Raw genomic sequence first — 22503 nt, forward strand, 5'->3', positions numbered from 1 at the left:
TGATGACTGCTTGTGTTGCAGTCGAAACGTCGTGAGAATTTTATTGTTTTATATATTTTATTATTTTTTTGTTTCCCTTCAACGTGACTTTACCGAAAGAACCAAGAATATAGTGACACAGTAGTTAAGGTCCTGCTCCACGAGCCCAGTTACCTGGGTTTGATTTTGCAGCCATGATTCATATCTGTGGTCCTGTATGTATGTTGAACTTCTTTCGCACCATAAGTCGCCAAGCATGCTAATCGGAGGTGCGGGTCCGTGATATCAAAACCAGTCCTGAGTCCAACTCTTCACCAATGGTTAACTGTGCAGTATGGTGAAATATGGCTCAACAACTCCCATGACCGACATGGCATGGGGAAACCCTTAATTCAGCAGATTATTGACTATTATTTGATCGCTTTTGTACCGAGTAAGTGAACACGAGTGTGCACGCATGAGAGTGCATCTAAAGAAGCATTATCCACGGCTCAGAGAATGCATAATTGATATGTGCATGCCCAGTGAGCGTACACATGTACCTCATGAACCTCACATTATGCACGCTATGCGTGTGTAAGTGTGTACATACAGGGAGCAGTTGCACAGTCATTAACCCACTGTGCTACAAACCCGGCAGACGGGGTTTGATTCCTAGTCACATCCCAACATCAATGGTTGTTATCCGAACCATTCTTGGGCCTCCTATGGGTCCACCTTTCCCTGCCCTCTCCCCTTTCTACAAGTAATTGGTACGGTGTGTAAACATCAGCGTTGGGAAGACAAAGGTGGCCCGGCATGGTGTTCGCCACACCATGGCCTCGTGCACCACGCCGGCCTTTGTAGTTGCTCGCTCGGCCTTCTGACTGTTGTTGTCACTACACCGGTGGCTGGGTGGGTAACGGTGCGGGATCTTTGCGCATCCAGGCCTGGGAGTGCTGGCGAAAGTGATCCAGGAGGCCTCCCAGCGCAGGTGGCAGATGACCGCGCGGTGCGTGGAGAACATGAACGACGAAGAATACCGGGCCCTGCTCGAGGACCTGGACTCCCGCAAGCAGCACAACATTGTTCTGGACTGCGAGCCCGAGCGCCTGGATGCCATCATGTCTCAGGTCCATTTGAGCGAGTGGTCTGGTTGCGTATGGCGCGAAAGAAGTTTCCACGTGCGCGCTTGCATACATGCATTGTCACTGGGGGTCGCAAGCTGTTGCTGGGTGTCCCAGGGTCGTTCTCCATCTGAGGTGAGCTACCCCTGGGAAATCTGTGAGGCTTCCTATCCATCCTCTTGTGTTCACAAGGTGTAAGGGCCGATGGCCCTGGATAGGCCACATAATGTTGGTGGAGAGTGGCAAGCGGTTCCGAGTTGGTCTGTGAGGCTTGGAACATCTCGGAGATGTTATTGTGTAGGAAGCTGAAGTGCATTCAGTGATAGTTTATTTCATGTTTTACGGAGACTAGGATTTCTACCTACTTGTCCGTGGTTCTAAACTACTATGAACTGAATATTATTTTACCAGGTAAGGCCTACCAAGCTATGTAGCTCTTTTTCAGAATAGACCTGGCCACAAATGATATCTAAACTAAGTGGCTCATGATGTGGAAATTATAGCAGTCATATATGTACTATAAACGCATTGTTTATAATGTGGAGGGAAAAACCGGAGGACCCAGAGAAAAATCGACGCGATCATGGGGAGAGAGACACGCAAACTCCAAATAAAGAGGTGTCATGGTCGGGATCCAACCTACGATCTCCTGTATATCGGGCAATGTAGTTAATATCTCGCCACCGTGGCGCCCTATTATTGTCCTCTGGGGTACTGTAGCTCGCCTGGGAATTCCTACGCATTATTAGTCCCAGTGGTTGTCCGTTACATTTAGTTCTCCCTCTCTTCCGTTCTTGGGAGCTATCCACCTCTCCATAATGTGTCCCAGTTCTTTGTGCCTCAAAGGAGGTGACTCCATGGGTCAGCACTGCCTGCACAGGAGCAATGGCCGATTGTAATGTTATAACGTATATTCAGAAGATGCATTGAGTTATATTTAGAATGGTAAATCTTCACGGTATGAAGGTTAAATTTTGATTTAAAGCTTTCGTGACTGCAGTAATTCATATTCTTAGTTATTTCGGTAAAGTCACGTTGAAGGGAAACAACAAAATAATAAAATATATATGAAACAATAAAAATTCTCACGACGTTTCGACCATAACACAAACGGTCGTCTTCAGGTGTGTTGGTTTGCATAAATTTATTTTTAAACGGTGCATTTATTTATAAAAAAACGTTAGCACCAAATCACTGCACGTGGCGCTAACGTTTTTTTTTTATAAATAAATGCACCATTTAAAAATAAATTTATGCCAACCAACACACCTGAAGACGACCGTTTGTGGTATGGTCGAAACGTCGTGAGAATTTTTATTGCTTTATATATATTTTATTATTTCGTTGTTTCCCTTCAACGTCACTTTACCGAAAGAACTAAGAATAGGTATGAAGGTTCTTTCTCAGGAGGGTCCTTCATTGGGATGTTTGGTTAGTTTGGTTCTGTTAGTGGGCGTTTGGGAGAGCGTCAGAGTACCTCGAGAAAAACTCAACCCTCGTGGATACCACAGAGTTCTACACTTGCTGTACCACCATCTTCTGGCTGCCTCACAGTCCATCAGGATGGGAGTCTCAAAGCACACAACGACCTTGGCATGGACTACCGGAATATGCACCTCTCCGTGGGCCGCATCGTTCTAACGATCGTGTGTATGCAGCACTTAGCTCGCTCAGGCGCAATCTTTGCTGCCTGGGTATGACTCATATCCAGGTACAACATCTACAGCATTTGACATTTAAACCTGGTCTGGACCTCTCCTTTGGTAACTCAGACTTAAATGACTACCTTGCACCATCAGTCAACATCAGCAAGACGGAGGCTAAATAGGGTGAGTGAACGTATTGTGTGTAAGTCTCAGTGAGGTTGTTTGCACTGTACGTAGGTGTTTCATTGAATACGATTACGAAGGAGGCGATTTATATTGAGCAGTTTTACACGTTGTAGTAGGCTTTCACGACCAATATTATCCATAAGGGTTTTTTGGATTAGATCGGAAACATATAAATGTGTCATTAAACCCGCCACCAACCGACAGCCAATTATTAAGGTTTATCACGTAAATAAAAACTTATTATAGATTATATGGAGCACTTTCTGTCCATTTCTGAGTTGTGCAAATAAAAAAAGGCGCATGTACGAATTAGCTCTGGTGTAACAAAAAAACAGATCTGCAATAAAGTTTTGACTTAAGCACAAAGAGAGTTCAGCTGTTAACAGAAGGGACAATTAGGGACAAAGCGTGCTGTGCAGTCTTTTACACAACCACTCTTCTTCGGCTTCGTGCCATTTTACTTGGCAGGTTAATCGATGTTTTTTTTGTGGTTGCTTTAACTGTTTTTTTAGTGGTTTCTTTAACTGGTTTGTGGCCCTGTAAGTCTCATGCCTGTATTCGTGCCTTAATGTATTAATTTAATTAATCAGAGCCCTGATTGATGTAACGATTCTCTTCCTGCAGGCTGTTAGTGTGGGCAAGCATGTGCGTGGCTTCCATTACATCCTGGCTCATCTGGTAAGTGTGCGATAACTCCGGCACGATATCAAATTTGGTGAGCGTCAAAATGCGACTGAATGTCAGAACACTGTGCACAAAAGGAGAATGCTCAAATTGGCAGCCTGTATAGACAGTCATCACTAATAGCTGTAAACATCTATCACATATACACGCCTCTGTGTGTTGCGAATTTGAGTAGCAATGTGTGATGCAGTTGCATAACTGATGCTGCTGTATACAAACTCAATTGAATAATTAAGAGCAATTTTCGTTGGGTATATGGTGGGCTCTAAGTGGCTACAGGACAGAGAGGGAGAAGAGATGGCAGTATCTCAATGATGAGTGACCGTAACCATCAGCAGGCTAGTAAAAGTTTTAAGGCGACTCTTTACCAGGGAGAGAGAGAGAGAGTTAGGTTCGGGAAACAATGAAGAAAGCAGCGATCGATGACGAGACGAGAAGAGCGTGGCTGTGGTGGTGGGGACACGCCCTGAGGAGAGATCTTGAGAACGTGGTAAGCAAAGTTCTGCAGACGGACGTGCAAGCAACATACGAGATGGGAGCGCAGAGATGAAATGGAGAGCACATTGATACAAAACAGCGGGAAGCCACAGAAGGAGGAGCAGGTAAGGCCCACTGAGCTATACAACTCGTTTGCAGAAGCGACCTGGTCACAAATGACAGCTCTACAAGGTGGCTTGCCATGTGGAAATTTATAGCTGCCAAATGTGGAGGGAAACACCGAAGGACCCGCACAAAAAGCGATGTGACGACAGGGAAAACGTGTAAAGTCCAAATATCCGGGTGTCAGGGTCAGGATGGGACCCACGACCTCATTTATACCAGGCAAGGCAGTTAACATCTCGCTACCGTGGTGCCCCAGAAGAAGGAACAGCCAGATGGATTGTTACACTGCAAGACCACAAAGGATGGGGAACTCTACATTCAGGAGTTGATAAGATAAAGGGGGAAAGATGATGTTACGGACATTTACATAAATTTACCTCTGCTCCAAATTTGCACGTACAAAATATTATTCGTCGGAATGATTTTAAGGCAGGGTTCGAATATGTTGACAATCTTGCGCTAGTGGTGGGAACGTATCCTCTGTTATGCAAATACAACCACTGCTTCATGTGATTTGGTTGACCGCTGACTGAAATGTTAGCTCGCCAACTTCAAAATGCGAGTCAGGGGCTCTTATCACAGCACCACCTGGCCACATCTTACGAATAATTCTGCACGTATATCGTAGCTCACGGAAAAGGTTTGTAGGACACCCTTCTATTGAGTTAATTTACTTTGGCAGCGTGTTATGCCAGCTCAGTAACTAAATTGTGCTTTAAGTTATTGACTTAATAAAATAAATGTAATGTCACGCGTACTGCACCTCTGAGTGATGAAATAAATAAAAAAAATTCAAATAAACTTATTTGCATAATGCTAATTTTTGTCAATTAAGGTTTAACAAAATGTCACCTTAGCTTATATTAACACATTAACTTATTATTTTGGCACATAATAGAAATATTAATTGAAACTGCATATACAAAGCACGAGAAATGAATTCAGCTGAGCAAATGTGAGTATTTTTTTTATTCTGACGCAAATTAAAGGAAGTCATTAGACAAGCATGGGGTTTCACTGTCGATGGCAAATTGTTTTTGTGTGGCTTGGAATACTTTGCCCATTATGGATAGTTACTTGTAATTACGTAATCATAATGGCCTTCATCACGTCACTGGAAAATAAGAAATAGCAGCAATAGCCAACCAGCTACGATATTTTCTTAGATTTGTATTTTACCAGGTCACGCCCACTGAACTATACAGCTCTTTTTCAGAAGCAACCCGGCCACAAATGATAGCTCAACGAAGTGGCTTATCACGTGGAAATGTATAGCCGCAGCAGCCAAATACTCTACACACATGATGTTGATTATGAATGTGGATGGAAATACCGAAGGACCTGGATCAAATTCAGACGACCACGGGCAGACCATACAGGCGTCAGGGTCGGGATTTAAGGCACGATCTCCTGTATGCCAGGTGAGCTTTAACAGGATTCAGATTTTAATATGCTCGTATAAGGTGTGATGACAACTATAATTTGGTAAATAAATATTCTCCAAGCTGTGAGCTAATCCCGTTCAATGATCCCTCCAGTGGTCTGTATAATAAGCACCCCCTTGTGAGTGCCACTTGGCGTGAAGTCACGATTGTATGTGTTGCCTTGTGAAACGAATTTCCATCGGAATCAGAAATTCCAACATTGACCATCATCAATGGAAATGAGAAAATTAACACAGGCACACAGAGAGTTGTTTTGAATTCTAAATAGTTTACGAGTCGAGTTACTGTAGGGTTGAATTATTTGACAATATTTGTATGTCGGTGGCACAATGCTATGTGCTCTGCAATAAGAACCAAGCCACTCAAGTTGAATTCTGGGCCATGGATAATGTTAGAGGGGAGTTGGCGAACGCGTGAGTAGTTAGGTTTATGCTGAGATATTTATATATATATCTAAACTACCGTGGTACTAAGTGTTACACAGTAATTATTTTTTATTATATACCATTGCAATGCAGCCACAACGGCAGTTTCGCCCAGTGCTAAATATAAACATTTAATTTGTTAAATCACATTGGCGTGCAATGCTGTGGCATTAAATCATCACACGTATTAAGGTGATAAAACTTGTATGTTCCTTGTCTTAGTAAATTTAGTAGAGACTTTGATTTCAGCATCAGCTTTAACTGACTGCTGCATTGCACTTGTGGTGTCATCAGAGTGTGGGACGTTACCCTCTCAAAGGTATGAACGGGATCATAAAACAAGTCCATTATTTTGACAGTAGATGTACATAAACAACGAATGACGGGCACGTCACACCTTGTAGAGGAACGTCTGAGACGAGTGCAAGTGTAACAAGGTAAAGCATTTTAATTTACCACGGAGCACACCGCCTCACCTTCTTCTCTAAATATCCTGCAAATGAAATTACGTTTGCAGTGTCGAGAGGAAATTTCCGCAGGGCTTTATTTCCTCGAGGCTCCGTTTTTTTTTTGTCACGGTCGCGTTGACGTAGTTACAATCCTGCAAGAGCGAACCGAATCAAATAATCCAGTGGCCGTTGTCTGTTTCATAGAGAGCGACCTCGGGCTACAGAAGATGTTACGCCCTTCGATTGGACCGCGCAGTGCATTTTTTATCCGTTGTGTTGTGGCGCAATCCTCCCTCGGCAAATTAATATGAAATCGACAGCTTTCACACTCGACGGAGCAGCAGCAGCAGAGAGAGAGAGAGTGTGTGTGAACATTATGGGACTGTCTGGCGTGCGTGAAAACGCCTGGTTTCTATATTAATTAAAGCGGAGCTTATGCTCGTTATCGTGAGCCGTGCCACCTACGCTTCATTTTTGCTTCGATGTAGTGTCGCATCATGCCACAAGATCTATGCAGGCAATCCTATTTTAAATGTACTGAACGAAAAAAACACTTTTGAGTGGTTTGTTTTTATTGTTATTATAGACTGTCTTGTTTTTCAGAAAAGCCGCCACAAGCCTATTTTTATGTTGAGCAGATTATTTTCAATTAAAACGTTTATCCCTCTTCGTTACTCGCGAACAATTATTCGGACATTTCAGTTATAATAATCTTTTGAAAATGCTCTGAAAAGGAAAATATTTAAAGCATCCACAATGGTACAACAACTCGTTTGCACCCTTTGCTTAGAGCAACTGTTTGGTGCTTGACCATGCAATGACGATCAGTTATGGATTTAATAATAAGAGCAATAATATAACAATAATGCGCAGGCATTTGTCAATCCACTGCGGGAAAAATTCCTCCCCGTGTCGTGTCAGTGACGGGCTTGTTTGACCAAACTTCACCACACTCTTCACTGTGGGTTTTTGCAAGTGGGGTGCCACGCCTTGGCTGGTAATCAAACTCGGGCCGCTGGTTACATAGCGCAGCGTGCAAATCGCTCCACTACCGGTGCCCCATTTTTGTTACAAGTTTCGTATTCATTAAGTCAAAGGAATTGCCGACCTTAAGACCATGCTGTTTAACGCTGAACTCATGAACAGAGTTGACGATTATTATTTCTAATCATTCCTCGAAAATTAAACGGGTTTTTTCACACGTTTCGTTTCACGATTGTAAATTTAGAACGATTGTACATTTTTGTAATAGTATTCAAATACAATTAGAAGTTCTGATCTTATAAAGCATCTAAATGCAACATCTCCAGACCGATTTGAGACAACGCATTTTCTGGATGTATTTTTTATGATTGCTGAGCACAGGCTCAAAGATCTAAAATGCCAAGTGATAAGTAGCAATCAGCACTGTTGAATGTGTAAAAATAAGATAATCTCCGATTTATAGGCTTTATAATTTAGATATATGATCCAATAAAATGTGTTTTTGAAGGTGAGAACCAGGACATTGCTACGAACGTGCACTTTAGTTACCATGTGGAGCTGTTTCTATTACCAGGACATTCACCATTGTACCCACAAGTGACTCCGTTTGACGGCGCTAATTAATTTAATTACAGGTTAATTGTTTTTGTTAAAATATATTTTGCTTATTAAATTATCTGATCCCGATTTTAATCAATTTCGTTTTTTGGCGGGTTTTTTTTTGTTCAATCTAACTATGCAACAATGTATACAATTGGAAAAATAAAATGAAATCACAATGAATGCCCTGTATTGTCGGAGGGGGTGATGGTCAATAACACTCGTTACGAAGTGCTTGCTACAAATAAACTGCAATACCTTGCTGATCTCGTCAAACAGCATAAACCATAATCACGTGAACTCTGGTCATCCTCGCAGCAGTGGCTTTTGGCTGGCCATCATACAAAGATGGTCACCGCATTGCGCGCTTTCGGATGCGCTTCTGCGGCCGTCTGGAATGCTCTTCCTTCCGATATTTAAAAGCTTACCAGAGCTATGCACTTTAAATCTAGATTTAAAACTTATTTCTTTATAACTGCTTTTTGTGTTCAGTTTGTTATCCTTCCCCCGCACCTCCGATTAGCACAGTTGTCTACGTAAACATATAACAGTCGCAGCCAAGGAATGGAACGTGTCCGAGAGTACATCTAGCGAGGAGATGGAGCGATGGAATCGTTCGTATGCAGGTGTTCGGTGGATTGTTGTTACATCGCAAGATTACGAGTGGAATCTTGGCCACGCCTTCATCCAGCAGTGGATAGACCACGGTTGATAATGATGATGCTGATTTTAAGCTTAAACTGTTCTACTATTGATAACTAAGCTGTGCACACATCATTCCTCCCATGAACTAGGCAACATTCAACTTGCTTTCACCAAATACAATATGTAACCACACACCCCTGCAGAGCAGAGTGATACTTTGTTGGAGGACATAGAGAGGGCATTGCTTAATCAGACTTCCCATGGCCGAATACTAACACTTGGCGGCGTGCCAACAGCACGGGGGAATGTAATGGTAACTTTTCTTTTTTGCCAGGGAAGCGGTTTTGATGGTTTCGTGTTGGCCCGGATTATGTCGCTTCGCAGGGCTTCACGGACATCGACCTGGAGAAGTTTCAGTATGGTGGCGCAAACGTCTCGGGCTTCCAGATCGTGGACTACGAAGACGCGGCAGTGTCGCGCTTCATGAAGCAATGGAACCAGCAGGATGAGCGAGAGTACCCAGGCTCCGAGAGTCGCATTCTCAAGGTGCCCCAACATAATCGTTATCGTCATTAATTTCCAATCATCATCAATCGTTAATTTATCCATTCATCAACCGTCCTTCGATCACTCATTCGTGCATCCGCTCATAAACCACATATCCATCCATCTATCGTCATTTTTACATTCTCTCAACCTCGATGTAAAGGTTAGCAGCACACTGGATCTACAGTCCGGGGATTACAAGCCCAATTCGATCTCCCTGCACAATAGTTGAAACAATGGGGATCGTTTTTCAAATGGCCCTGCCTCTCTCCATTCAGCAGCATAATTGGGTTCACCGCAGTTCGTCGAGCTGCAGGTCGCGTGTGATGGAATGAGGTGCGGGCACTCTCACATCTTCCAAGACGTCTGACCAGAGTGGAAGCGAAGGCCAAACACCCTCTATAGGGGTTCTCTAGAGCCCCCTCCAGCAGAGGCCCTTCTGCCAGCAATAGAGAGAGAAATTTCAGGGCTGTGCATGTACCTGCACCTAAACAACGTCGACCAAAAATAAATTATAAATCCGCTATCCATGGTCATGCATTTTAAATGGACTGCTGAATCCTTCCCCCGTCCTTTTGTGATTGCCTAAAGCACGTGAGCAGGTGAGCAGGTGAGCACAGTTACCCACCAGTGGGGAGGGGGTGTCGCAGCCCCCTCGAGTCAAGCGTCTTGCCCAATGCAGTCTCTGATGTGTAAAACGGCTAATGTATCTTTACATGCGGACGGAAGAAGAACGTTGCTCACGAAATCGATCGGCCAGCTCTTGTCAGTCTTTTATTCTACGGACCCCTAAACGTGCATTTTGTAGACATTCGCGGCTGCCCTAATGGGTGTCCGGGACCTTCGCTTTGATCTTCCTTGGGCCACCTGACTGTGACCGCGGTGCCTGATTTGGCAGCCGCACTGCAGCTCACTCTTACACGATCGGCGATTTCCCCGCATTCTCACATGTACCTGTCCCTGATTATATTCGCTCTCTTGGCTGCCCTTCTGTCGACTAATTTAAGACCAGAAGGTGGATTGCTTCACTATTCTGGCAAATCGCCCGATGATGCTGGTTGTAATTACCAGCGAAACGTCACGGAACTCAAATTTAAAATGTTGTGGATTTACTCTGCAACAAACCGGTGGGTTGAAGTAGTAACTAATTGGCGCGTTGTTTACGTGACAAACCTTACTTGCTGTGTCAGGTGGTGGAGGTTACGACACATTTATACTTACACGATCTAACCCAAAAACCTTTATTATGAATAATAACGGTTGCGAAAGCCTACGTGTTAAACTACGAATTTGTTATTTTTTTATTCTTTAGGTTGAGTACGTTAATTTATGCTTCCTGTAAATTTGTGTCAATTGTGATTTTATGTGTGTGAGTTACACTGCCATGGTTTTGGCTACCTTCCCATTGCAGCACACACATTGGACTCCCATTGTGAGCACTGGCGAAAGTGCATGAATTTTGTGAATTTTGTTTCTCACAGATATTGTCATAAGGGCGCTATCAATGTCACATCATGAGACAAAGTATCCACTGGGATCTCTCACATGGTAGTGCTTGCCTGCGTGTTAGAGAACAGCCCACGGAAGCAGATAATACAGAGCTACCTCTGATATCCCTTCAAGTGACCTCTGGTCTCCACAGTCGAGGGCAGAAAGTGCATGAATTAAAAGGTTAACACATTTATATATCAGTATAACAAGTAGGCTTTCATGATCAATAGTATCCATAATAGAGTTTTTTTGGGTTAGATATGGCTGTCGCCTGATGATGCTGGTTGTAATAACTGTCGTGGGTTTACTCTCCAACACACCAGTATGCTGTACTAGTAACGAATTGTCATGTTTTATTTAGGTGACAAATCTTACTAATTGGTTGTGTCGGGTGGTGGCGGGTTTAACGACACATTTATATTTACGTGATCTAACCCAAAAATATATATTATGGACATTTAGATATGTTTTCATTTATTTCCATTGAGGTGTGTGTATTATTTATGTCGCATGAATGTTATCATTCATGAATCATTCATTGCCGATATTTATTTCATTACTAAACCCAGCTTAACACATGGCAGTGGAATCTGCACTCATCCGAGCGTCATTTTTGCTCCTATCTTCCCCCCTGACTTGCTCACTGCCACCTCTACCAAACTGGCTATTGCACAGCGCATGATGCAGTGCGATATTTAAATAAAAACCATTCTCTCTGCGGAAAACGACAAGCCTGGATTTCCGGCATTCCTGCATAAACCCAGCTAAGGTGTTCAATTTGCACGCGTGCCTTTGCTATAGCAACCTCTGTGCACATCGACAGCGCACTGCATGACTATATTTAGAGAAATTCCTTGGTTCTTTCGGTAGATAGAAAAATAATGAAGTTAATCAAAAATAATAACAAAAAATATATGTAATATATTTAGTTATTTTGCTCTCTTATTTTGTCACAAGCAGTTTGTGCTTGCACACTCCAGAGGACCCGGCATCCTCACTGCCACACCACCCACGAAGAAAATTCAAGCTTTATTTCAGGCAGAATTAGCCCAACCACAGTCACAACGATTTACATTCAACAGACAGGCGAAGATATCCATATTGTACCTCTTTTGCACCGTACGTAGCCAACTGTGGCTAATCGGAGATGCGGGGAAAGAACAACAAACTAAACAAACAAAAAAGCATTTTTAAAGAAATTAGTTTTAAATCTAGATTGAGTGGTAATTCATGACTGTTTGTCTAAACAACTAAATCTTAATTACATTCGAGAGTGAACACATACATTTAAAAGGTGGTTGAATATTTTTTCTATATTTAACTAAATATTTGCATGTATATATATATATTTTTCTATGATTTCTAAGAATATTATTACCATATTTTCTGGATTATAACACTCTCCGTGGTAAAAAATGGAGATGTAGCCCAAACTTGCGCCCAGTATCAATAATGTTATATAAACCTTATCACACTCCCACACCTAAGGGATTATAAGATGTGCTCCCAACGTGTGCTGTAAAATAAAAGGGAAATGGTGCATCATATAATCTGGAGACAGTTGCATTACAGCAATTCCCGCGTTATTCACGAACGTGCTATCCGCGATGTTGACCATCCGCGAAATGCATCTGGAACTCTGCATGCCTGCATCGAGAGAGTGCGAGAGAAAGAAAGTGGTGAGATAAAGTGATGATAGAGAATGTTAATAGATTATGTAAGTTAATTTAAGGAAATTCATAAAAGAGATAGGTGTTCCTTGGACAATATAATTGTCTGCAACATGTGCTATTCACGAGCATCTCCGGAACGTACAGTGAGGGAAAAAGTATTTGATCCCCTGCTGATTTTGTAAGTTTTCTCACTGACAAAGAAATAATCAATCTATAATTTTAATGGTAGGTTTATTTGAACAGTGAGAGACAGAATAACAGCAACAAAATCCAGAAAAACGCATGTCAAAAATGTTATAAATTGATTTGCATTTTAATGTGGGAAATAAGTATTTGACCCCCTCTCAATCAGAAAGATTTCTGGCTCCTAGGTGTCTTTTATATAGGTAAGGAGCTGAGATTAGGAGCACACTCTTAAAGGGAGTGCTCCTAATATCAGCTTGTTATCTGTATAAAAGACACCTGTACACAGAAGCAATCAATCAGATTCCAAACTCTCCACCATGGACAAGACCAAAGAGCTCTCCAAGGATGTCAGGGACAAGATTGTAGACCTACACAAGGCTGGAATGGGCTACAAGACCATTGCCAAGCAGCTTGGTGAGAAGATGACAACAGATGGTGCGATTATTCACAAATGGAAGAAACACACAATAACTGTCAATCTCCCTCGGCCTGGGGCTCAATGCAAGATCTCACCTCGTGGAGTTGCAATGATCATGAGAACGGTGAGGAATCAGCCCAGAACTGCACGGGAGGATCTTGTCAATTATCTCAAAGCAGCTGGGACCATAGTCACGAAGAAAACAATTGGTAACACACTACGCCGTGAAGGACTGAAATCCTGCAGCGCCCGCAAGGTCCCCTTGCTCAAGAAAGCACATATACATGCCCGTCTGAAGTTTGCCAATGAACATCTGAATGATTCAGAGGACAACTGGGTGAAAGTATTGTGGTCAGATGAGACCAAAATGGAGCTCTTTGGCATCAACTCAACTCGCCGTGTTTTGAGGAGGAGGAATGCTGCCTATGACCCCAAGAACACCATCCCCACCGTCAAACATGGAGGTGGAAACATTATGCTTTGCGGGTGTTTTTCTGCTAAGGGGACATGACAACTTCACCGCATCAAAGGGACGATGGACGGGGCCATGTACCGTCAAATCTTGGGTGAGAACCTCCTTTCCTCAGCCAGGGCATTGAAAATGGGTCGTGGATGGCTATTCCAGCATGACAATGACCCAAAATACACGGCGAAGGCAACAAAAGAGTGGCTCAAGCAGAAGCACATTAAGGTCATGGAGTGGCCTAGCCAGTCTCCAGACTTTAATCCCATAGAAAATCTGTGAAGGGAGCTGAAGGTTCGAGTTGCAAACGTCAGCCTCGAAACCTTAATGACTTGGAGAAGATCTGCAAAGAGGAGTGGGACAAAATCCCTCCTTAGATGTGTGTAAACCTGGTAGCCAACTACAAGAAACGTCTGACCTCTGTGATTGCCAACAAGGGTTTTGCCACTAAGTACTAAGTCATGTTTTGCAGAGGGGTCAAATACTTATTTCCCTCATTAAAATGCAAATCAATTTATAACATTTTTGACATGCGTTTTTCTGGATTTTTTTGTTGTTATTCTGTCTCTCACTGTTCAAATAAACCTACCATTAAAATTATAGACTGATCATTTCTTTGTCAGTGGGCAAACGTACAAAATCAGCAGGGGATCAAATACTTTTTTTCCCTCACTGTATCCCTCGCGAATATTGTACGGTAATATAAATGGCCAGCACCTTATAAAACAAATGAAGACTAAATGAGGCAAGGATTCTCCATGTGGTCAGTAACTGCAGTCACACATGTGCCATGGGTGGAAAATTTACCGCAGTCAGAGCCGTTTGTATTTTTCCAAAGTATTTCCCAGATGGGGGTGGTTCCACGCCTGTAATTCAGTACTGTCGAGACAACGAGGGTTGGTGGATCAAACACATTTTGTGAAACTCCCTTCCCATGAGCAGCGAGGTGCCATGCTCTGGCTCACCAGAAGAAGGCGGTACAGCAAGTGTGGACAGAGCTCCATGCGTTACATCTCTACTGAACAGAGAGTTGTCCCCCTCGTACGCGTGGGTTTTATGCAGGTATTCCGGTTTCCTCCCCCGTGTAAACACTCAGTGGTTGGCCGATAACACCTTAATATATAGAGGACCGCTGAGCTTGGGATGGGACATTTGACGCTTCCCACTTCTCTATGGTTCCTCGCTGCTACAAGTGATCCCCTCTCTTCAAGAGTGAGCGCACACTGTGCGCGTTACAAATAATTTTGCTGTCCATCCATCTATTTTTGAGATTACTAAAATTGACTAGATTTTTTACAAACCTTCCACACTCTCTGAAATCTTAAAATCCTTACCCACCACTTAAATTATTTCCCTTACTGCATCAGCCTTCCATCACCACCACCCTTTCATCCCACTCCTCTGCTGGAGTTCATGAAAATACTCCTATATCTATAAGAGTCTCTGGACTCTTTTTCACGAGTCCTGCATTCTGGCGTTAATTCCATTTTAAAATCGAATTACCTACTTCGTGTGGACCCATTTTAACGGGTGCCTTTTATTGGTTAAGTTAGATTTTAAATCTTGACTTAAAGCTTTCGTGACTGCAGGAATTGATATTCTTTGGGTCTTTTGGTAAAATCATGTAGATAGGTTCAAAGAAAATAACAATGTTTTGTTATTATGACAATATTTTTTATTTTCTTTGAACCTATCTACGTGACTTTACCGAAAGACCCAAAGAATAAGTAAGATTTTATAAACCAACTTTTAATGAAAAGTACTTTTAGTGTTGTTTTCACACTCACGTTGCATGAAATAAATATTTATTATATTGTTGCTTAAATTAGCTGTAAAGTGCTTTAGCTGTGCAATGAACATCATCCGAAAAAATATATGTACAAATTACATTATCATGGGGGAGATGTGAACTAAAGCATCACTGTACATTAGTTATAAGCAGTGTCATCCGAGAAAAATTGATACATGTGTGTTTGAATAAAATATTTCTTCCCAAGACAGCATCATATTTTAAGAATTGTACATTGTCAGCGTTTATAAGAATTTATTTAATTAATGCTGCCGTACATTTTTAATCATGCAAGGAAGGAAAATAGCATTTTGGACAAGCAGAATCAATCTCGTGTTATTCTCGCTAATTGCATTCCAAAAGTGCCATTAATAGAGGCATGAACAGACATCTTTCCAGAAACGCAAGAAAACATCTGGGCCCTCCTATAATTCCTGAGGAGCAATTTTGGAAAGAGACATGCACAGAACTTCGTTGGACGTCTCCCCAAAGGGCTTTTATCACACCGCTATCATAAAATGACCATCATTTTGCTGTTTACATGAGTGACCATCCTTATTTAATTAGAGATGGACGCGTGGGTATTTATACTCGCGCGTCAGCTCATAGTGTATATGTAGCTATGCCACACGGGTTTCCAGCATGTAAAATGCGTTTCTCTCAAAGCTACCGCGCCATAACAAGTAAAATAAATAACAGCCCTTTGCCCAGTCCTCTGCTGAAAGGACTCTCCCCATGCCGTGTCGGACATGGGGATAGATTGAGCATACTTCACCACTCTGGTCAATCTGAGTTGGTGAATGGGGGGGGGGGGGTCCCGGACCAGTTCAGACTTCACTGTAAGTACAATCCCCATCGGGATGAGCAATGAAATGATAATCACAATCAAGGAAATGAGTACCAGAGGGAAGCCACGATTGTATGACCCGCCCCGACTGGACATCTGTGAAAAAGAGCTTTATAGCTCATCGGATTCCTCCAGTTTAAATGAATATTCTGATTCTGGATGCCATGTAAAGAGGCCGGAAATCGCCATCGGAGTTGTGAATTCTCTACTGCTGGCTCAAAGCTGCCATGGAGAGGAAGAGCACCACCCTACTCTCGTTTGAGCAAGAAGACTTTCGAGTCGACTCGCATTGCTTGCACTGTGCCTCATTGGACGCGTGAAATCGCGCACGTTGGGTTGAACCTCGCCGAGGGGCTCCTGTAAATATTAAAAAAAACAATACAAAATTAATAGCAAATAATAGCTCTCCCACATAGAGCGCCACTTACACTTCGTTCCACCAAGCGTCGCGTCGTTGTCACCCAGAATCTCTTGCCGCCCTTTCCACAGTTCACTTCGGCGCTGACCTACGACAGCATCCTGGTGATCAGCGAGGCCTTCAAGAACCTCCGCAAGGACCGCTTTGAGCTGTTCCGCAAGGACAACGCCGGGGACTGCCTCGCCAACCCCCCGGTGCCCTGGCCCCAGGGCTACGACATCCAGCAAGCCCTAAAAAACGTAAGCGGTCACCGAGGCACCTGTCTAGTTCACGGACCAACACCTTGTTTTGTTTTGTGTTTCGTTTGTTGTCCTTCCCCCGCGTCTCTGATTAGCACAGTTAGCTACGTACGCTGCGAAATAAGTTGTTACATCAGTATTTCAAGTGAATCTTGCAATAGCCTTTATTTACAATGTACGTAATCACGTAATCAACAATTAGCCATTTGCAAGAAGTGGCATCGGTAAATATTTACAACCGCCTGTGGTACCGAATCCTGCTCTGACTCACGGCTTTTTGCATCATGAAGGCAAACACAAACAAACACACCAACACACACACAAATCAAACACACACAAATTAACACATGCAAACTAGCACACACAAGGGTAGGATTGAAGTCGGAATGAGTTTATTTGTTTATTTATTTCAGCATATTTTCTTAATTCAATGCCCATTTTGAGATTTTATTTTGTACATTTGTTTGGAATGTATAACATTTAAGACAAATCTCAATGGTTAAACATTCATTTCTACATCCTTATAATTGGAATGTTAACAAAAATATAATCAGTTAAAACATGTTATATGTACACTTTCAGCATTTTCATAAATTGCGCAAAAAATTCATAAACATTTTGATTTAAAGCTTTCGTGACTGCAGTAATTCATATTCTTAGCTCTTTCGGTAAAGTCACGTTGAAGGGAAACAATAAAATAATAAAATATATATAAACAATAAAAAATTATAAAGTATATAATAATAAAATATATATAAACAATAAAAAATATATTGTTTTATATATAATTTTATTGTTTCCCTTCAACGTGACTTTACCGAAAGAGCTAAGAATATAATTCATAAACATGTCAATTATGTCACGTGATGGTGGTGGGAAATGCAGACAACATGGAATCTAAAATAATTCGTAAAATCGGATCAGGTGAATTTAGTATCTTCGCAAGATTCTCGGATTATCTGATAATCAGGAACAAATTGTTGTTTTGCAGTTAAATTCCTCGGCTGCAAATCCCAGATTGTCCAACTAAAGTTGGAAGCGTCAATAATATAAATTTGAATTAATTAGCGTCAGTTTTCTGAGCACCTCTACGGCACCCTCTAGTGATATCACCACGGTATGAATACCTGACACGGAGTGAATATCCCTAAATAATTAGTATTATACAGGCGTCTCGCTTAACGGGCCTTCTTTCAACCACAATCCGCTCTCACGAGCAATTCATATTTAGACCGATTTGTTCGCAAAGCAATCAAAATGTCCACTTATGGAGCGGACACCGGTCGATGAATATGCATCCCCTGGCAGCAGAGCCGCACGGTGGCCCACAGCTGTTTGTTTCACAGCTCTCCTGTGCCGAGTACCCCCGCGTGTGGCAGAAGGGGGCCTCGTGGTGGCACTGTAATGGGTGGGTGTGGGGAGCGCTCACGGCCAACACCAGTGAACCGGTCCTGGGCTTCCTCTAGGTCGACTCAGCCTCAAATGAGTAGCGTACCTGGTGCGGTGTGTAAACATCGCCACAAGGGAGACAAAAGCAGCCGGGCGTGGTGCTGGCCACCCACCTCCTCGTGTGCCCATAACAGCCTTTAAAGAGGTACTCGCTAACAGCGTTTGCACCAACAGTCTGTTAAAGCTATACGAGGAATCTTGCACTGTGGTTCTTCAAGTGCGGTGTTACATTTGATGTGTTATTACGTTATTTTCGTATTATATATATTTTTTCTCACGTTAAAAATGTTGTTCCAAGAGTGGAAAATGTTTGGCCTCAAACTTCTATTGCAGCTTTTGACATGGGAGTGAGTCAATAGGAAGACGACGATTGTTGCTCACGAGTTTTCGCTTGCCGAGCTATTTTTCACGGAGCGTGTCTCGCTCCAAGGCCGTAATTATAATATATATTGGGGGAGACACATCCCCCCCAATAATCAAATATGCTCAAAATGTCCCCCCAATATATTGCTATAAAATATATTTCTGTTTATATGATTGTGGTTATGGTTGTACTTTATTAATCCATAATCTCTGCCATTACATACAATGAAACAAGAAAAGGTAAAAAAACAGAGCAATGTAATACAATACACTATTAGACATTATTATATAAAAACAAATCCATCCTATGTGTTAGTGAATTTTTTAAAATTTTAGGCAGAAATGGCAGGAAATGAGTTTTCAAATTTAGATTTTTTTTCTGAAGGGGGACCCCCAGACCCTCTGGAAAATGTGGTCCCCCCCAATGTTGACTCCATGGCTACGGCCTTATCTCGCTCGTTAAGCGAGAGACACGCGGCTGTACCATAACACTGTGGGATGCTGCCCTTGGTGTTATGGTTAGCACGAACTCAACTTCCAATTCCAGAGGTCATAAAGTTCAACCTCCCAGAGCGGCCAGTTGATACAACCATGCAAGTTTATTTAATCACCTCCGCCTCTCTCCACCCAGTGGTTAGATCGGTCGGCAGGTGTATGGTGGGGCTAAACGTGTGTGGGTACGACCACCTCTTTAATAGATATCTGAGCAGCAGTAGGATAAATATCCTCTGCAAATGTTCTCCAGAGCTCCGTCTCGTGGGGGCTCAGCTGCCAGCAGTGGCATGAGAAAGCAATTTCAGGGCTGCACTTTAAACTTTTACACAGACAGCTCATACGTACATGCATTTAACTACATTAATTTTGATATGTCCCCAATCTATTGGTTGCCTGAATGGAAGAACCAGAGCAAGCACAGATGTTCATGATGCATTTTATGCCGATAGCTATTTTTTGTCATACATTTACCTTTTTCCATGAGTTTTCATTTCCGTTAAATTAACCTGTAAAAATGCAATCGTTCATTATTATATTTATAACGTGCACAAGTTGAACTTATGAATTAAAATTCAGACTATGGGAGCCACCACAGAGAAACGACATTTGCCTTGCCTGGTTCGAGAGATGACACAGAGCTTGACAAAAAGAGATGAGGCCACTTGAGGCAGATATACGCAATCTTCTTCGTTGTGTCTCCTGTCCAACCTATATACAGTTGTCTTTTCCCAATATTCTGCATAGGCCATTGCTTCTGGTGTTGGCATTGCAAAGTCTTGAGGGGTGCATTGTCGTGCAGCAGGGTATCTCAGGAGATGAGCCATGGTTTGCGTCTCGTGAAAAGCACATTGTTAGTTTGTGTAGAAGCCCCTCTATGATTTCACAAGAGAGTTGCATCTGCTTAAACCCACTCTCAGTCTATTTAGGCTCCGACATTTGAGCCATTTGGAAATGGAGCCAGATCCGAGCTCCTCACTGAGGGTGATTCCTCGCCGGCTCCATTGAGCAGCTTTGTCGCTTGGTTTTTCCCATTTTTGCAGATTAAAGTTTTGGCATATTCCGGTGATGTGGTCAGTGGTACAGTGGAGCACAAGAAGCTGTTTCTCGATGAGAGACAAAGATGTACGCAATATAGCCTGTGGACAAATCACCTGGAATGTGCCCAGTCTCATCAGATCCCAGCAGCCAAGCAGGCTGGAGCCTGGTTTGCGCCGGAGGGTGGACAAAAGGAGGCGAAGCCAATGGGCAATGATCACAGATACCACGTGCCCCAAGCGCTAGGCTCCAATGTTTTGATGCAAACATGTGTCACGTAATGTACGTTATCTTCACCCACTCATCGCTACAGACATCGCAAACATACGAGCATACAGCATCATCGGTCCATACTTCGACTAATGCAACTCTGTACTCACCCGGTCCTCACAAAAAACCTAATAAAACTCCGTCTACAAAACCACCTCGCACACTGTCCTCACCTCCCACCAACTCCGTCTGACCTCCAACTTCGATCTCTGGGCCCTCCACTGGCTCCCAATCCCCATCAAAATTACCTTAGAAATTGCCTGCCTCTGTTATACTGCCTACAGGGCCGGTTACCCTCCATATCTTTCGGACCTCCAGACGCCCTACTCCAAAACCACCACCAGAACTCTCCGCAGTTCTACCCAGGAGGAGTTATTTTCGACAATGAGAGTCAGGACCACGATCGCCATACGTCGCTTCTCTGTTGTCGGCCCCTCCACCTGGAACGCCATCCCCCTCCACATTCGCAGCTCAGTCTCTTTACCTGCCTTCAAAAAACATATTTTTATTTGACTTTAACTTGAACTGATCTCTGAGCTGGGCTCCGTGCCTCAGGGTCACTGCCTTCGGGAAAAGTGAAAATAGTGTGCGTTATAAATTGGCATTATTATTATCATCACCATCATCAGGAATGGGAAATCCACGGTATCGTGAAAGTATTCACCCACAAGTCACCACATATGACGATCCTGCGATATAACAAAGACAAAGATCTCCCGTATAGCCGTAACAGATGGTAGGTGCAAGTGCTGTTAGCAAGTAGCACCTATGAATGCTGGCACAGCACTGGAGGGGGCGGGTGGCCAGCACAACACTCGGCTACCTTTGTCTCCCGAGTTGTAATGTTTACAAACCGCACCAGGTACTCATTTGAGACTGAGTCGACCTAGGGGAGGCCCAGGACTAGTTCAAATAATCATCACTAGTGTTGATCATGAGCGGGAATTGAACCCGGGTGGCCGTGTTCGTAGCGCAGTGCGTGAACCACTGTGCTCCCGCTCCCCACCATCTACCCTGCTCCTGCACACGATTAACACAGATGGCTACATACGGTGTGAAAGAAGTTCAACATATATACATGCTAATCGAACAGATTTCATCACACCCCCTGCTCGTGAACATCCTAGTGGACGCGTTCTATTTTAGGCGGCCACTCCATAATTAATTTGTTTGTTCTGCCCAAGCCCACCGACTTGTTTTAACAGTTTGGAAGAAGTCATGAACCTGCATGTTGTGCCTCTTTCTGTCTCTCAGAATGATTCTGAGCATGCATTTCCCCATTACCTTCGGTGTTATCCTAGACAAATATAGCTTCAAATATATACGTAGGTGTGTGGCAAGTTTGCCATATGTTCACCTCATGCCTGCACAAACCAATAGGCATTCGCTTGAAAAACTTGCCCATTCTTTCAACTGTACATGGATGACAGCATAATCAGAATATAAATGACGTTTTTTTTAATGCAAATAGGTTTAGCGTAAATAACGAGACTCCAGAATATATGTTTAGTGTGAGGTGTTGAGAGCTCGGTGTATTGAGCAAAGAGGAGAGAAATAAGGGAGTGCTGGAATTAATTATATAAAAACAGCATGACCCTTCAAGAGATTTTGACAAGGGAGGCTGATCATTAATGTGTTGCAGGGGGGAGCAGTATTCCATTAAGAACACGCGTTCATTTTAATGAAATTGTGTTCATTATTGTACTGGGAAAGAGCATTCGTAAAAATGAACAGAGGCATTGCAAAGCTTAATTTCTGCGATTGTTCCATACATGGAGGAGATGTGTGGTTTGCATGTTCCATTAGTCACAGGGATGGGTTGCGCAGCAAAAGGTAATACGTCGACACAGGGCGTGCATCACAAAGTGTGCTATTATGCCTCACTGCCATTGACGAGAGATACCCACGGCTTAATTGTGCATGCTGAATTCAGAACTGATGAGCGCTAACACTTCAAAGGAGGCGGTGTAAGCTCTATTTCATCCTTATGGCGGTACCCCGTGGTTCCAAATACAACAAAATGGCCGAGGCAATTAAATATTTTGTAAGAGCCATGAGACAGAAAGTGA

General features: G+C 42.9%; 1 protein-coding gene across 4 annotated transcripts in view; it reads left to right on the forward strand.

The window, feature by feature from the left end:
* The window catches only part of LOC116942823 (glutamate receptor 2-like), a 217349-nt gene that overhangs the window by 132933 nt on the left and 61913 nt on the right, over positions 1-22503 (forward strand). For all 4 annotated transcript variants that reach the window (XM_032955144.2, XM_076067523.1, XM_032955142.2 and 1 more), the window contains 4 exons: positions 907-1091; positions 3542-3595; positions 9137-9298; positions 16655-16822. In XM_032955144.2, coding sequence (XP_032811035.1) covers positions 907-1091; positions 3542-3595; positions 9137-9298; positions 16655-16822 — 569 coding nt within the window. The remainder of the gene's footprint in view (positions 1-906; positions 1092-3541; positions 3596-9136; positions 9299-16654; positions 16823-22503) is intronic.

Source organism: Petromyzon marinus, chromosome 16 (assembly GCF_048934315.1).
Source record: "Petromyzon marinus isolate PM22_M1 ecotype Great Lakes invasive population chromosome 16, UKy_Petmar_22M1.pri1.0, whole genome shotgun sequence".
In the NCBI taxonomy this organism is placed as follows: Eukaryota; Metazoa; Chordata; class Hyperoartia; order Petromyzontiformes; family Petromyzontidae; genus Petromyzon; species Petromyzon marinus.